This window comes from Bombyx mori, chromosome 13 (assembly GCF_030269925.1).
Source record: "Bombyx mori chromosome 13, ASM3026992v2".
NCBI lineage: Eukaryota > Metazoa > Arthropoda > Insecta > Lepidoptera > Bombycidae > Bombyx > Bombyx mori.
The window spans coordinates 626,864-643,202 of NC_085119.1; the positions used below are offsets into that span (position 1 = coordinate 626,864).

A 16,339-nucleotide genomic window follows, 5' to 3' on the forward strand; every position below is an offset into this window, starting at 1 on the left:
CCGAAAACGAAATCAAGTCCAAAGCCTCAGTCTACATACACAGGAAGACGACTGAACCGTTACAGTGGTGGATTAAAATAACATAACCTGATACTTAATAAAATTATGCCTTTCAAAAACAGGACTTCCTTTTTTTCTACTGGTGGTAGGACCTCTTGTGAGTCCGCACGGGTAGGTACCACCACACCGCCTGTTTCTGCCGTGAAGCAGTAATGCGTTTCGGTTTGAAGGGTGGGGCAGCCGTTGTAACTATACTGAGACCTTAGAACTTATATCTCAAGGTGGGTGGCGCATTTACGTTGTAGATGTCTATGGGCTTCAGTAACCACTTAACATCAGGTGGGCTGTGAGCTCGTCTACTCATCAAAGCAATAAAAGAAATATATGAAATAAGACAAACAGCGAGCTCTGCTGCTACTGTTGCTGTCCACTTTCATTTTTAATCCAGCCATTTTAAGCAAAGTCGCCGTCAGAATAAAGCTGCAATGACATCGGAGTAACGACATTCATTTTTAATTTGCGACAAAAACCGAAGTGTTGCAGCTACAATAGAATATTGGTCAAGGAAATTGATACAAAAACTTATTACAGACATTGTGTATACAGTAATACTTTGAACTTTTCACCTAGTTAAATCATGTAAGACGGAAATCAAATCTAATATCAAATTCCTTTTTTTCTTTCTCATTGATGAAAAGAGTCCACGCGTAAATTTTTACCACACCACTATTCAGTAGCACTACGTTACTAACAGGAAATGAATAGAATTGAAATCTCTGGATATTGTGGACTATGCAAAATATTTTGAACTAGGTATATCTTACACAGTGAAGCTGAGAAATCCAACACCAGATCCATCTGCTCATTAATAAGCAAAATAATAAGTAAATAAACATTAATAAATTATATAATGATTAATCTATTAATAATTAAATAGTAATAAACAAAATCCTCATTCCGTCAAGGTCTTTAAAGATCTATTTCTGTACTGAGTCGCAGACGCAACTTTTCGTATCTAAAATTCAAGTTGTTTTTTTTTCTATTAAAATGTCAGCAATAGTCTTTTTCTGTTGTCCAATGTTGATCGTTAATTATTTGTTAAATTAATGTTTTGTAATCGATTTAGCAAGATTTGGTCTTTCAATGAAAAGGTATTGAGTGTATCGGGTGCTTTTGAAATATTATTCGTGTAATCCACACTTACATTTGATTGTATTGAGGACAAACGTTACGTTAACACTACAATGCCGTGAAGCAGTAATGCGTTTCGGTTTGAAAGGTGGGGCAGCCGTTGTAAGTATACTTTTATTTTTTTATTGCTTAGGTGGGTGGACGAGCTCACAGCCCACCTGATGCTAAGTGGTTACTGGAGCCCATAGACATATATAACGTAAATGCGCCAACCACCTTGAGATATAAGTTCTAAGGTCTCAGTATAGCTACAACAGCTGCTCCACCCTTCAAACCGATACGCATTACTGCTTCACGGCAGAAATAGGCGGGTGATGGTACCTACCCGTGCGAACTCACAATAGGTCCTACCACCAGTAATTACGCAAATTATAATTTTTGCGGGTTTGATTTTTATTACACGATGTGGAAGTCAATCGTCAATATTTGTTAAGTACGTATTCCATTAGAAAAATTGGTACCCGCCTGCGGGATTTGAACACCGTTGCATCCCTAGATTCGAATGCACCGGACGTCTTATCCTTCAGGCCACGACGACTTCAGAACTTAGAGACTTAGAAACTGAGACTTTAGAACTTATATATCAAGGTGGGTGGCGCATTTACGCCGTAGACTTCTATGGGCTCCAGTAACCACTTAACACCAGGTGGGTTGTGAGCTCGTCCATCCATCTAAGACAAAAAAAAACAAATTTGTATAATTACTAGTCTTACATATTGTGAGCTTATATACTGCATCCTGCCTATGCACGCCACTAGAAGCCATAGGTTCCGGTTTGAGGTCAAGACAACCGTTTATAATACTGTTGCGAATTAGACTCCGTGACCCAAGCTGGATGGTGGTATTCACTTTATGATATGCGTATACCAGGTGGGAATTAGTTCCATGTAGAACAGCGACATAAACAGCCACTGACTGACATCTCTCGTCACTTTATATACGTATCAGAATACATCGAAGACACCTCCCGTCACAGTCCGAATTAACCCATAGACACAGCCCACTGAGTTCCTCGCCGGATCTTCTCAGTGGGTCGCGTTTCCGATTCGGCGGTAGATTCTGCAAAGCACTGCTGTTGCTAGGGCCAGTATCAGCAATACTCCGGTTTAAGCCCCGTGAGCTCACCTATATGTTAGGGCGAAGCTGAAATAGCCTCTCAAGACTATCAGCATAGGTAGGAAAAAAAAAGAAGATACCGTTAGATGTAACCACGTTCTGCGTTGTTTGATGCTGCAAGTTTAAGCAGGAATTTACAAACTGACAAGGAAAATACATTAAAAATCAAATTCTTGTCACATTTCATATATTTAAAACAACATTACCAAATTATCAATATCGGCTATTGCAAGCATTACGATTTATAATTAAAACGATATAATTGTGGTCTTTTCATTAAAATACTAGCTCAATTTATGTACATTTTTTACAAATTCTTATTTATAATACCATAAATGTAATACTTAAGCATTATTTCCTTGTCTGAGACTTGTTCTTTGAGTCAGTTTTGAAATCAAATTAATATTCGGCGAAGGTTGAATCGAAGGTTGATAGGCGGAAAAGCCACCTCATATATTCACTGATATTTGGAAACATCAAGACAATAACACCAGACTATTGTTCAAAATATTGTCATTGCTGATCACAAATAAACATTTAATCTAGATCATAAATATTCACTGAACTTCTTCAAGTTTTTTATATTTTTTTTTATTGCTTAGGGTGGACGAGCTCACAGCCCACCTGGTGTTAAGTGGTTACTGGAGTTCATAGACATCTACGACGTCAATGCGCCATCCACCTTGAGATATAAGTTCTAAGGTCTCAAGTATAGTTACAGCGGCTGCCCCATCCTTCAAACCGTAACGCATTACTGCTTCACGGCAGAAATAGGTAGGGTGATGGTACCTACCCGCGTAGACTCACAAGAGGTCCTACCACCAGTAAGTATCCAAGAGCACAGCGAAGTCGTGACCTTTGGTGGCAGTTGAGATATATGTCCAATTCAATAGGTAATACATGGAGATGAAAAACCTCCCGAGGCTGTAAATCCTGATGGCAAGTATCGACATCTTCTTTGATCGAACTTGAACTCATCTGATGACCAACACCTGATGCTAAGTGCTTACCGAAGCCCATAGATATCAAAAATGATAATGCCGCCACCTTCCTTGAGACATGAGTTCTAAATTTCCGTTCAATATTACACCGGCTGCCCCACTCTTCAAATCGGAATGCTGTTATGTGGCAAAAATAGGCAGGATGGTGGTCCCTGTCCGTGTGGGCACATAAGGCCACCTTCCACCAGTAACTGTATCGCGATAGTATTTTGGGTCTTCCTAGGATGAATAATCCAGGACAAGAATATGATGGAGCGGTGGCACTATCCAACTAAGTCTATTCCACATGGTGTATAAAAATATTGATTTATCCAAAAGCTTTGTATTAAAAGGAAATTCAGAAAATTACTGTTATTGTATAGATAATGATGTGGCTAAATTAGAATTTGAACATTACAACAGCGTGTTATGCTGATAGCAAAAATAATTCTTATTTGGATCGTCGCAAAATGAAACCGAGATGTGAAATTGAATTACTAAAGAGGACAAGTTAGGTATATATTGACGGTCAAATTACAATGGGTGAATGTAAATTGTAAAATAAGTGAAGTCACAATAATTCATAAAATACAGGAATAGTATCATATTATCTTAAATAACGTTATTTATTTACATTTTTAATGGCACAAATTGAAGTTAATGTCATGTAATATAATATAATCTCACGTCTTTTCCTCGACTAGTCTTTCGTTAAAAAATATTTTACGATAGTTACAGCAAAAGGAACATTGTTCACTGTGAAGGATATCAACAGCGTTTCATATGCTGGTGCTTTCATACACTGTGGACCAATAATTATAACTACCTTGGTAGGACGCGTCTGAGATATCAAATTCCGATCCTTAGTGTGCAGCTAGTTCTAATTTGTGGTCGAAAATTCACAAATCTTTTTTTTGTTTGTTTTTATGGCTTAGACAGGTCGACGAGCTTACAGCCCACCTGGTGTTACGTGGTTACTGGAGCCGGAGTACATCTACAACGTAGATGCTGCCACTCACCTTGAGATATAAGTTCTAAGGTCTCAGTATAGTTACAACGGCTGCCCCACCCTTCAAACCGAAACGCATTACTGCTTCACGGCAGAAATAGGCAAGGTGGTGGTACCCACCCGTGCGGACTCACAAGAGGTCCTATAACCAGTAAGCCTATTTTTATTATCCAAGTATATTTTTAATTTTGGTCCAAAGTAAATGAAGCCTCTTTAATATGAAATTAAATTAATACGTCTTAATTAAATGATCCGAAACAAAAGATGGAAACGTCTCCGGATCTTTTATTCGACGTTCCTTCTTTTTATTCAGAGGACAACTTTTCAATTTATGACCTGTTTCAGATTTATTATGAGTCGGTTTGTACTGGGCTGAGAGCACACTTTTTTCGTGGGTTTTTTGGCAATTCTTCTCTACGCTATTAGTGGTGGGAAGTTTCGCGTCGTGCGCGTGTAGCCTTGAACTAGGTTTGACGTCTTGTTGTTTAAAATCTATGTATAATTCCGGCGACACCTCCAGTTGACTGTGGTGTAGGCATGTTGATGTCATCTGTGAAAAATTTTTTTTTTCATTAAATCCGTATGTTTAAATAAATTTTAATATTGACTAATCATCAAAAATTTATATCTATATATATGAATTGCTGTTCGTTAGTCTCGCTAAAACTCGAGAACGGCTGGACCGATTTGGCCAATTTTGGTCTTGAATTACTTGTAGAAGTCCAGAGAAGGTTTAAAAGGTTAGATAAATGAATGAAAATGCTCGGAATTAAATAAAAATAACAATTTTGTTTTTCCTTTGATGTGTCCCCGTCGGACGGATTCCTTTTGTTTTTTTGTTTTAAGATTATTTTATGCAAAAGTTTAAGTCTTTTATTTATCGATTGAGGCACTACGAAGTCTGCCGGGTCAGCTAGTTCTATAATAATTTATGCGGGCTTGATGGTCAATAATCTTTATTTCATGCACAGCTTTGCCTTCGAATCCACAGAAGATACTGATATCTCCTTATTACCATCGCACTCGTACACATTGTATTATCAGAGATGACTTCGGCCACAAAGTATCCGGTACAAAATGAAGATGTTTGTGTTGCGTTGGACACCACAAGCACCGGTCACCGTCCTCGTCGAACCCGTCGCTTGCGACGAAGGGCTCGGCGTGCGAATTAACCCATAGACACAGCCCGCTGAGTTTCTCGTCAGATCTTCTCAGTGGGTAGCGTTTCCGATCCGGTGGTAGATTTTGCGAAGCACTGCTCTTGCTAGGGTCAGTGTTAGCAACACTCCGGTTTGAGCCCGTGAGCTCACCTACACACGTTAGGGTGAAGCTGAAATACATCTCAAGGCTATCAGCATAGGTAGGAAAAAATGGCGTTGGACAAGTTGTCAAAGACCTGTCGATGCGTGTGGGAGTAGAGAGCCGCACGCCGCGCCAGCTGGGAGCGAAGAATCCAGGCCCGCGCCGCCAGCAGCCGAGCCCCGGCTGGCTGCCCGCCCCGACCTGCGTGCCATCTGTACACACAAATATCGAACTAATGAGAAGAACTTTTACTGGTGGTAGGACCTCCTGTGAGTCCACGCGGGTAGGTACCACCGCCCTGCCTATTTCTGCCGTGAAGCAGTAATGCGTTTCGGTTTGAAGGGTGGGGCAGCCGTTGTCACTATACTTGAAATCTTAGAACTTATATCTCAAGGTGGATGGCGCATTTACGATGTAGACGTCTATGGGCTCCAGTGACCACTTAACATCAGGTGGGCTGTGACCTCGTGCACCCATCTAAGCAATAAAAAAAAAAGTCAACGAGTGCGCAAGAAAGAGCGCTGTACGCAAGGAATGGCGACGTCTTGTGAAGCGCACCACCACCCGAACTTATAAACGTGCCCACTCTGCCAACAGTGCAAATGACTAAGAAGAAGAGAGGGCAAGGCTCGTTGACACATTATTGTATTACTTTATCGTCGTCGTGGCCTAACGGATAAGACGTCCGGTGCATTCGTGTTGAAGCGATGCACCGGTGTTCGAATCCCGCAGGCGGGTACCAATTTTTCCAATGAAATACGTACTCAACAAATGTTCACGATTGACTTCCACGGTGAAGGAATAACATCGTGTAATAAAAATGAAACCCGCAAAATTATAATTTGCGTAATTACTGGTGGTAGGACCTGTTGTGAGTCCGCGCGGGTGGGTACCACCACCCTGCCTATTTCTGCCGTGAAGCAGTAATGCGTTTCGGTTTGAAGGGTGGGGCAGCCGTTGTAACTATACTTGAGACCTTAGAACTTGTATCTCAAGGTGGGTGGCGCATTTACGTTGTGGATGTCTATGGGCTCCAGTAACCACTTAACACCAGGTGGGCTGTGAGCTCGTCCACCCATCTAAGCAATAAAAAAAAAAAAAAACTTTATTTCTATGCGTATACGACCTCTCCCGGGCCTGTTGTTACATATTACATTATCATTGTTCTGTTCTCTGTTTATTGTTCTTGTATCTGTTGTTACACATTATATATCAGTCGTCGCGGTCTAAACGATAAGACGCCCGGTGTTTTCGTATCGAGCGATGCGATAGTGCCAGCGTTCACATTCCGCAAGCAGGTACACATCCTTTTAATGTATTACCTACTTGACGAATGATTTATTACGATCAAGGAATTATAAAAAAAATATGTAATTTGCGTAAATACTGCTGGTAGGATATCTTGTGAGCCCGCACGGATAGGTACCACGACCTTACTTAATTCTACCATAAAGCAGTAGTACGTTCCAGCGTGAAGTGTGCGGCAGCCGTTGTGCTGTAAAAACGGAGACTTAGAACTCTTGTCTCAAGGTCTATGGATCTATGGGCTCCGATAATTACTTAGCACCGTGTGGGCCGTGAACTTGTTCGTCCATCTACTCAAGGTTTTTTTTGAATAATATCGACGATATATCCTGCCTTTTTTTTATTGCTTAGATAGGGTGGACGAGCTCACAGCCCACCTGGTGTTGAGTGGTTACTGGAGCCCATAGACATCTACAACGGTAAAGTGCTAACTGCTGAGCAGCTCGGATCTCTTGAATATTGTAGTAGAAAAACAGACTGCTGAAGATAAAGAAGTTTGTCTACTTCATCAAGCAAGAACGGCCATCCTGATGATGACAGTGGTGATGTCAGCATTGCTAACGTCATGCATTCTGGAATCATCCAAAGCCTCGTCGCGCCGTCGCAAAACTCGGCACTTACACTTTTTTAATACTTGGTTGGTTGGACGAGCTCACAGCCCACCTGGTGTTAAGTGGTTACTGGAGCCCATACACATCTACAACGTAAATGCGCTACCCATCTTGAGATATAAGTTCTAAGGTCTCAAGTTTAGTTACAACGGCTGCCCCACCCTTCAAACCGAAACGCATTACTGCTTCACGGCAGAAACAGGCTGGGTGGTGGTACCTACCCGCGCGGACTCACTAGAGGTCCTACCACCAGTAAATGACTATGACTACTGTCGCCCACAGACATCAACAATGGTAATAATCGAAAACCATTTTAAATGTAGTCAAGTATAATATACCTGACTAATAACTGCAGCATCCTCGCGTACTGGCCGGTGTCCCGTAGCGCCAGGCATGCAGCTCGCAGCGACAGTAACTCGCCCCTCGGACTGTTGTGTCGCGTACTGAATGACAGACGCATCGCTGTTCTATAGTATTCTAGTGATAACGGGAGAAGACCTAAGAACAAAGAGGAAATTTTATGAGTATTTTAATGTTTTAAGGCGATGTTACAGTCGAAGTTTAAAAATGTATTGTTTTATAGTTGCCCCGATGTTCAGTTTGGAACGTGCGAATGGCTTACAGCAAAAATAGGTAGGACGCTTATGGAGATTTATTTAAGACTAGCTTTTGCCCGCGACTTCGTCGGCGTGGAATAGTTCACAAATAATGCTTTATTTTAGAACAAATTTGTTTAGCATAAAAAACGTTATAGTGAGCCAACCTTAACATATAGACATATGCTGTCGCGGACTTTTTTTTATATCTTTTAAAAGGGAGTAATTCTGTCATACATTAGTTTAACGAAACTTTAACCGTTTCTGCAGCGCACGCAGCGGAAGCTCTCAAAAGGGAAAATACCCCGATTTTGGAACATTCTTTATTGGTGCTCCGCTTGTATTAGTCTTAGCGTGATGTTACATAGCCTATAGCCTTCCTCGATAAATGGACTATCTAACACTGAAATAATTTTTCAAATCGGATCAGTAGTTCCTGAGATTTGCGCGTTCAAACAAACAAACTCTTCAGCTTTATAATATTAGTATAGATGATTACACTACAAACACTTTTCTACCACAGCGAGCTAGAAGGGGGTTCGTCTAGACTAGAGCTGTGCAGGCAACGACTTGTATTAATGCGGCCCGCGACGCATGCTTTAATCAGAAAATAGTTTTCGATATAAATAGTTTGGATAATATAATTCTTTGTCAAAACATACAATCAATATTTGGTATACAATTTATCTTTATTCTTGTAGCATTCCATTCCTATAACGTCATTTAAAAGTGAAGCTATATTTTACTATTATTGGAGGAATTCGTGGAAAGTATTTATTAAATTATTCTTGTATTTTTTTTTACTTCGAAACTGAAAATATATTTTTTCTGGGGTCCTCCAGCTTTTGTAGTAAATTTAATTAGCCCGCAAATTTATATATTTAGGACAACCCTGATCTAGACTCAAAGGAATTCATTTCTGAAGCCAAAATAATAGGTAGTATTATACCATAAACAAAAAAAAAAGTGACGTTTAAAAATATATTAGACCGTTATGACTGTTGGCACTTGAACGATTGTACCATGGTTCACTTGCGGACTAAATAATAACAATAATAATGGTTGGTTCGAAGTAAGTATCAGTTGAATGGAATATTTGAAATGTATTTAACGACTAATTATTTTTTAATAATTGTATCTTTTTATATTGGTTTTGTTAATTTTAAGTATGTTTCAATGATACTATGTACACATATGGACTTATTTTTGTCTGAAATAAAATAAATCATTCATTCGTTCATTCATTCATTCATAGTATAAGTAATTCTTGGCTTTGTCATTCCGTTCAATACGCTAAGCACGTGGAACCGCATACCTGTCTATTTCAATTTAAAAACTATACGCGGAATGGAACGCTATGACCATCATCCTCACCTCGTCCTCTCAGCCAGTTTCCATAAAGAAGATAGTGCTCCCAGTTGTAGGGCTCTAACTCTAGCAGTTTGTTCAAGATCCACCTTTTCTCTTCATCAGGTTTCATCAGTAACAGTTCCAGATATGCTTGAACGAATCTTGGTTCTAAAGTTATGCAACGTTCCAACATCCTAAGAGCCTCCGGTATTCTATTCTTCTTTCTGATGACAAACAAAAAAAAAACTCATAATATTGGAAGACATCTATATATTAATACGTGAAGCAAAAACTTTGTATCCCTTTTTACGACAATTGCGCGGACGGAGGAGTATGAAATTTTCCACACTTATAGAGAATATAGAGAAGAAGTGCACAATGCTAATACTTTTTTTAAATAATGCATAAAAGATACATTAAATCAATAAAGAAAACATTACACACACTACATACCATGTATTTGACGCACACACGCATGCATACTATTTATTGTCAAACTTTTGTTATTGACGTCTGTTGTCAAATTGAGAATAGAATATGATTTGTCTTTTTAATATTTTTTATAGTGTAGTCTTGGCGAAATTTGTGATTAAAGAAGTATAAAATATAATCATAATAGTGTACAAACTTACAATTCCAATTAATTATAGTCTAATTTCGACTACTGCGGGACCTCTAGTTTGTTTAAAAGAATATAAGGCACCTTTTAACAATTCCGTACTAAATAAGTATTACACTGGATTTTATAGATAACTAGCCGTACTCGCCCGCTTCGTTGGGCATTTAAAATTTACATTATTATTTATTGTCATTATTATTACGGAGTCCAACACTCATATAAATATTAGCCTATCCATTAAGTACATGTATTTTCTACATGAATACAAAGTTTCAAGTCAATCGGATGCATGGTTCAGTAGTTATAACGGAGCATCCGTAAAAAACACTAGATTTATATATTAGTATAGATTTAACAAAGCGAAAATGCAAGAATTGTGCATCCGTCCACTACTGGGGGAGGAAGAGGCAAAGGAGAAGAGTAGAATGTGAACTTCTATTGAAATACACCGATAATAATGACTTTAATAAACCACGTTGGTCTTTCACTGCTTTGCAAGCTGGGAAAGATTGGTGATTTTGTGTTTTAGTCAATTAAAACGGTTATATTATTCGTTTTTTTGTGTTAATAGGAATTTATGAAACATCTTCTCGAAGATGCGTCCGAAGATTGAGCATGACCTTCACGGCAGCCCGACCTGAGTGCCAAGTTCTTTTACCAATAGGAAGAGTGTCAGGGGCGCGGCTGAACTCCATGTCGCAAACATTATAAATATGCATCATCAAAAAATACTTGATATCTTTCGTTATTCTAAGAACGACTCACCGAGTTACAACGACCTTAGATTACATCCTTGTAGATAAAAACGAGACAATAAGCGATGTGCGTTTGTTTTTAACAAATATTTGATATTCTGAATCACACACAGAATGTAAACAACACACAAGATTTACCTACTGGCGGGAAAATTATAAAGTCCATTTGTTATAGTTTTAACCGTTTATTTATTGATGCAAACTAAATCAGAGCACTCCCAGTGTTGGGTAGTTACCGGAAACAATAGGTACTGCGTGGTCATTGTCGCCACCCAACTTCTCATCGATTTCATTCAACCTAAGGGTTTGGTAGGCAGCGGCAACCACTCACCATCAGGTGGGCCGTATGCTCGTCAGTCTACAAGAGCAATAAAAAAAAAAAAAAACCTAACATCTTCTCAAAATTCTACATCTCTTCCCAGTTACTATAATTTAACTAATGTGCTTCCAACTAGAACAAGTAAACACTAACTCATCGTCACCAACCGTAATGGTAGATCATCTCTTTTTTTTTATTTATTTGTTATTTATAACTTCTTATACTAGAAAGTATAAAGGCGGACTTAATGCCATAGGCATTCTCTAACAGTCTACCTTAGGGGAGTGCAGAGATGAAGCTTGGTAGGTGTAGTGTGAAGGTGATATTACTTAAACATATGTGTATATAATTTTTATCGCAGGTATTCTTTATTCCAACTGAAGATTAACGCTTTTTTCTAACGAATTTTTCTAATGAAATATTTACTTAACAATCGTTCACGATTGACTTCTTCGGTGAAGGAATAACATCGTGTAATAAAAATCAAACCCACAAAATTATAATTTGCGGAATTACTTGTGGTAGGACCTCACGTGAGAACGCACGGGTAGGTACCATCACTCTGCCTATTTCTGCCGTGAAGCAGTATTGCGTTTCGGTTTGAAGGGTGGGGTAGTCATTGTACTGTACAAACTGAGACCTTAGAACTTATATCTCAAGGTGGGTGGCGCATTTGCGTTGTAGATGTCTATAGGCTCCAGTAACCACTTAACACCAGGTGTGCTGTGAGCTCGTCCACCCACATAAGCATAAAAAAATGGTTGCAAAAATTCTATTTAAAATACTAAAAACTTTACCTGTATAATTTAGCGAGATTGTAATGAGCGTTAACGTGGTCTTTGTTGTATTTAAGGGCTTGAAGGAAGTGGTGCTCCGCCCTCCCCGATGCCAGCACCAGCGTGCCCAAGTTATTGTGGGCACTCGCGTAACTTGGCCACAATCTGCACGGACATTTTAGCAAAAAAAATGTGTTTGTCAGCTCTGTCGTGCGACTGTAGTATTTTACTGCTTCTCAATAAAAAAAGAAGGTAAATAAATGCATCTCTTTTAAAGCTGAAATCGTGTTTGTACTTTTATTCATATTATGTATAAAATTGATTCAATAAAATATTATGCATAAAAAGTTATGAATTAATTTAATGTTAATAAGCATTTGGCACAATTTTTTTCATTTATAGTAGTTTTTATTATATGTTAGTAGTTCGTGTTTCGACACGCAAATTAATTTTGAAATATTCTATTTAGATAGTACTATCAAATTTAATGTAATTAAAATGACTAAATGATAACTCCAAAACTAATATTAATAATTTCGTAATGATTTAAATTATTGCTAAAATATAAAGATGTCCAGTACTCATTTTTCTAAACTACACTTTGATGTCTTAGTGATGTGAAACAAGTTGTAATTCTATTTGAATAGAAAATATAACACTTTGTAAACGGTTAACTACACATCGAATTTTAATATCGGAGGTTTTACTAAACATGAAAACATTTCAGCCTTCGCTTTTCATGATTAATTAATGAAGAAAGAGATTCTCAATGTTGACCGTAGATTTTATAGGTATATTTTCATATTATATTCTAGTACAATATGACCATAATCAATGGTTTTTTACGAGATGAACGCTTTTAATTAATTTCTTCAGGCGCAAACTAATAGTAACTGAATTCGAAAACACAAGAAAAGTTGAAGATTTAAAAAACATGCAGTTAACTTTGAAATGAGGCTTCGATAAGAACTGAAAGATCTGTTTGATTGAATAAAATTATCAATACATTATTTAAAGTTTTTTTTTTTTTTTTTTTTTTTTTATTTTTTATGATTGAAGGATTACTGGTGGCCCGGAGGCCTTTCCAGTTTCACCAGGACAGGTGGGCGAGCAAAGGCTCAGCCAGGAGGGGTGGGAATTGTTAACAGCTACCCGAGCGCCTCCGAAGGAGACCTAACAGCTCAAGAGCAGCTGCTTCGCGAATGAATCTACTACCGGATCGGAATCGCGACCCGCTGAGAAGATCCGGCGAGAAACTCAGCGAGCTGATTCATGGGTTAGGTTGCACGGCGAACTCTTTGTCGAGTTCGACGAGTACGGTTACCGAGGTCCCTAAGCCTGCTCCTAGAGCTGAAGGCGTCTAGTGCGAAGGTTATTGGATCTGATGGATCCGTAAGGACGTGTCTAGGGCGTCGACGGTGACTGGCTCCTGCATGATCAGGATTCGGGGAGTAGTCAGCGGCGGCTACGATAAGGCGATTATCATGACGCATAGCCTTATCGAAGTACCGTTCCGACGCTGACTTCATGTATTTCTGTATAGATTCGAGGCCCAGGTCGTCGTGTAGGTCAACGTTCCTCACGAACCACGGAGCTCCGACGGCTAACCTGCAAAAGCGGGATTGTAGAGATTGAAGGGTGTCTATGTGCGTGCGGGCCGCGTGAGCGAACACCACACTCGCGTAAGTCATGACGGGCCTTATGCAAGTTTTGTAAAGTGTCACCTTGTTCCGAAGGGACATTTTACTCCGCTTACAAATCATGGGGTAGAGTCTACCGAGAATAAACGCGGCACGGTCACGGACTGATTTTATATGCGGGCGGAATGTCATCGATGCATCCAGGGTAACGCCCAGGTACTTGACCTTCCTGGCCCAGGGTATGGATTGACTAAAGAGAGTAATCGGGGGTGTGAGATTCCTCCTCCTAATACGGGAGGAAATCCGTGTGGAGCTTCCCCTCTGAAATAGCACCGCAGTACTTTTCGCTGGGTTGATGTCTATGCGCCATTTTCGGAACCACTGTCCTAGGGCTAGGGCTGCGCTCTGAAGCTTCTTCGCGATTAGGGACTTGTTTCTACTGGAATAGTAAACAGTCGTGTCGTCGGCGAATAAAGCTAAATGGGTCGGCGGCGACCGGGGAATATCGTTAACGAATAAGCTAAATAGGAGGGGTGAGAGGACAGAGCCTTGCGGGACTCCAGCTGTGAGAGGTCGTGGGGAGGAGCGGGTTCCCTCGACTCGATATCGAAAAGAGCGGTTCGACAAGAAGTCCCGTATGATGAGCACGAGACTATCCGGCACACCCATGTTGAATAGTTTGAAAATCAAACCGTTGTGCCAGACTTTGTCGAACGCTTTTGCGACGTCGAAGAAGAGAGCTCCCGTGTATAACGGTTTTGGTCGATTAAGCCCCACAAGAATATGCTCCGTGAGGCGGTGCACCTGTTGAACGCATGAGTGATTTGTACGGAATCCGAATTGTTCATCGATGAGAATGCCCTTGGATGAGACGAAGTCTCTGAGGCGTTTATAGAGCAGACGCTCATACAGTTTGCCTAGAGACATGAGGAGGCTAATCGGGCGGTAGCTCGTCGGATGATTTTTTGGTTTATCGGGTTTATGTATGCCGATAACGTCCGCTTCTTTCCACACCGCGGGAAAGATACAGTTCGCCATAGCGGCATTGAAAATAGATGCCGACATCACGATGAGTTGGACGGGTAGAAGTTTAATAACGCGGTTGGATATACCGTCGGAACCGGGAGCCTTGCGAGGACGTAGGTCTTTGATCAAGTCTTTAACTTCCATCGGGGTGACGGGTGGTAACACATCAGAGGGTGGCAAGGAGGCTCTGCGTTCTACCTCACTGTCTACTAATTCTACATGCACAGGGTCCACGGATTGAGTGCTGGGCGTGCACTGGGTTTGCAATGTATCGGCCAGCAGCTCTGCTTTTTCGTCATCATCGAACGCCGTGAGTCGGCCTGAGGGGCCTACGAGGGGGGGCATAGTTACTACCGTATCCGATTTGAGAGTACGAGCTAAGCGGTAGTAAGACCTTTGGGAGGGCGCGAGTCCTTCTAAGAAATCAGACCATCTGGCATCTCGGACTTCGGCGATGCGAGACTTTACGTCGCGTTGTAGGGCACGCATTCGAATACGATTTTCCGCGATAGGATACCTGTCGTAGGCGCGTATCGAGGCGTTCTTAGCTCTAAGGAGTTCCCTAATATCGTCGGACAATTTGAAGCGGTGAAGGAAGTCCTCCGCTACAACTTGTTTCGATGACCTATCTAATGTCGAGGTGATGTGTGACGTTAAGATGTCTATGGCTTCAGCGGTATCCTGAGAAGACGGGGTAGAGTCCGGGCTAAACGGTAGCGATGGTGGATCAGATTCAGCCAGGCTGATGCCCAGCGTGTGCCAATCCACCACAGTCCTCGTGACGGGAACGGAATCGGGAGCGCGACCGAGCTTCATAACGACGGGACGGTGGTCTGAATCTAACTCTGAAACTACTTCGATCGAGTGTAAGCGCAGAGTTACGTTTTTTAATAACGCTATGTCGAGTATATCCGGGCGATGCGCGATATTTAGCGGGTAGTGAGTCGGGATTAGCGGAGCGACGATATCGAAGGCGAGATTATCGACTAACGCGTCAAGCCGCCTGCCATTCGGGGTTGTGGTGTGTGAGTTCCACCTAATGTGTTTACAATTTAGGTCGCCCGCCAGAATGACAGAGCTCCCCATGCCGAGCAGCGCCTCGATATCACTGCTTAGAACGATCTTATCCGGTGGAAGATAAACGGACGCGATAACGATCGGCGCGTGTCCCGTCAGTGAGATTCGGCACACTGATGCTTCGATATTAGCGAGCGCGGGAGGATCGAGTGGGACGCAATGCAGGGCTCTTCTATAGTAAATGACGGTACCACCACCACGAGCAGAGAGCCTGTCGTTCCTGACCATGTTATAGTTCGCGATTTTAGGGTCACGGCGCGCGGGCTTAAGTAGGGTCTCCTGCACTAAAAAGATATCAATTTGATGGTCACGCAAAAAGTCAGAAACCTGATCACGCTGATTTGCGAGACCGTAAGCGTTAAAAAATCCTATCGTTACGGATAGGGGCTTTATTCTACTTATATACGCCATTGATTACCGGCGGAGTGAGGGGAGGACGTACGTATTTAATGACGCGTATACGTCGGCGTATTCTTGCACAACGGCGATAAAGTGTTGTGCAGTGGAGGCAGAGCGAATGGCGTCGCCCAAAGCGTTAACGCGCTCAAAGTTGATCGACTGAAAGAAGTCGATCGCTAAAGCGAGATTGTCGGACGCGGTCGGAGGGCAAGTCGCGGGAGAGGGACGAGTCGCGGGGGCGGGACGAATCGCGGAGGAGGGAGTTGTA

At 41.2% G+C, this 16,339-nt stretch overlaps 1 protein-coding gene and 1 long non-coding RNA gene across 2 annotated transcripts in view; one reads left to right on the forward strand and one right to left on the reverse strand.

Moving 5' to 3' along the window:
- Window positions 1–2,477: 2,477 nt before the first annotated feature.
- LOC101742494 (protein O-mannosyl-transferase TMTC1) overlaps window positions 2,478–16,339 on the reverse strand; it is a 188,093-nt gene continuing 174,231 nt past the window's right edge. The window contains exons 11-15 of the mRNA XM_012690553.4: window positions 11,951–12,094; window positions 9,485–9,684; window positions 7,853–8,012; window positions 5,693–5,810; window positions 2,478–4,846 (exon numbers count right to left, since the gene is read on the reverse strand). Coding sequence (XP_012546007.2) covers window positions 4,526–4,846; window positions 5,693–5,810; window positions 7,853–8,012; window positions 9,485–9,684; window positions 11,951–12,094 — 943 coding nt within the window. The 3' untranslated portion in view covers window positions 2,478–4,525. The remainder of the gene's footprint in view (window positions 4,847–5,692; window positions 5,811–7,852; window positions 8,013–9,484; window positions 9,685–11,950; window positions 12,095–16,339) is intronic.
- On the forward strand, window positions 9,107–12,276 carry LOC110385224 (uncharacterized). The gene is made up of 3 exons (XR_002430528.3): window positions 9,107–9,182; window positions 9,584–9,667; window positions 12,007–12,276. It is a non-coding gene; the product is annotated as an uncharacterized LOC110385224 (long non-coding RNA).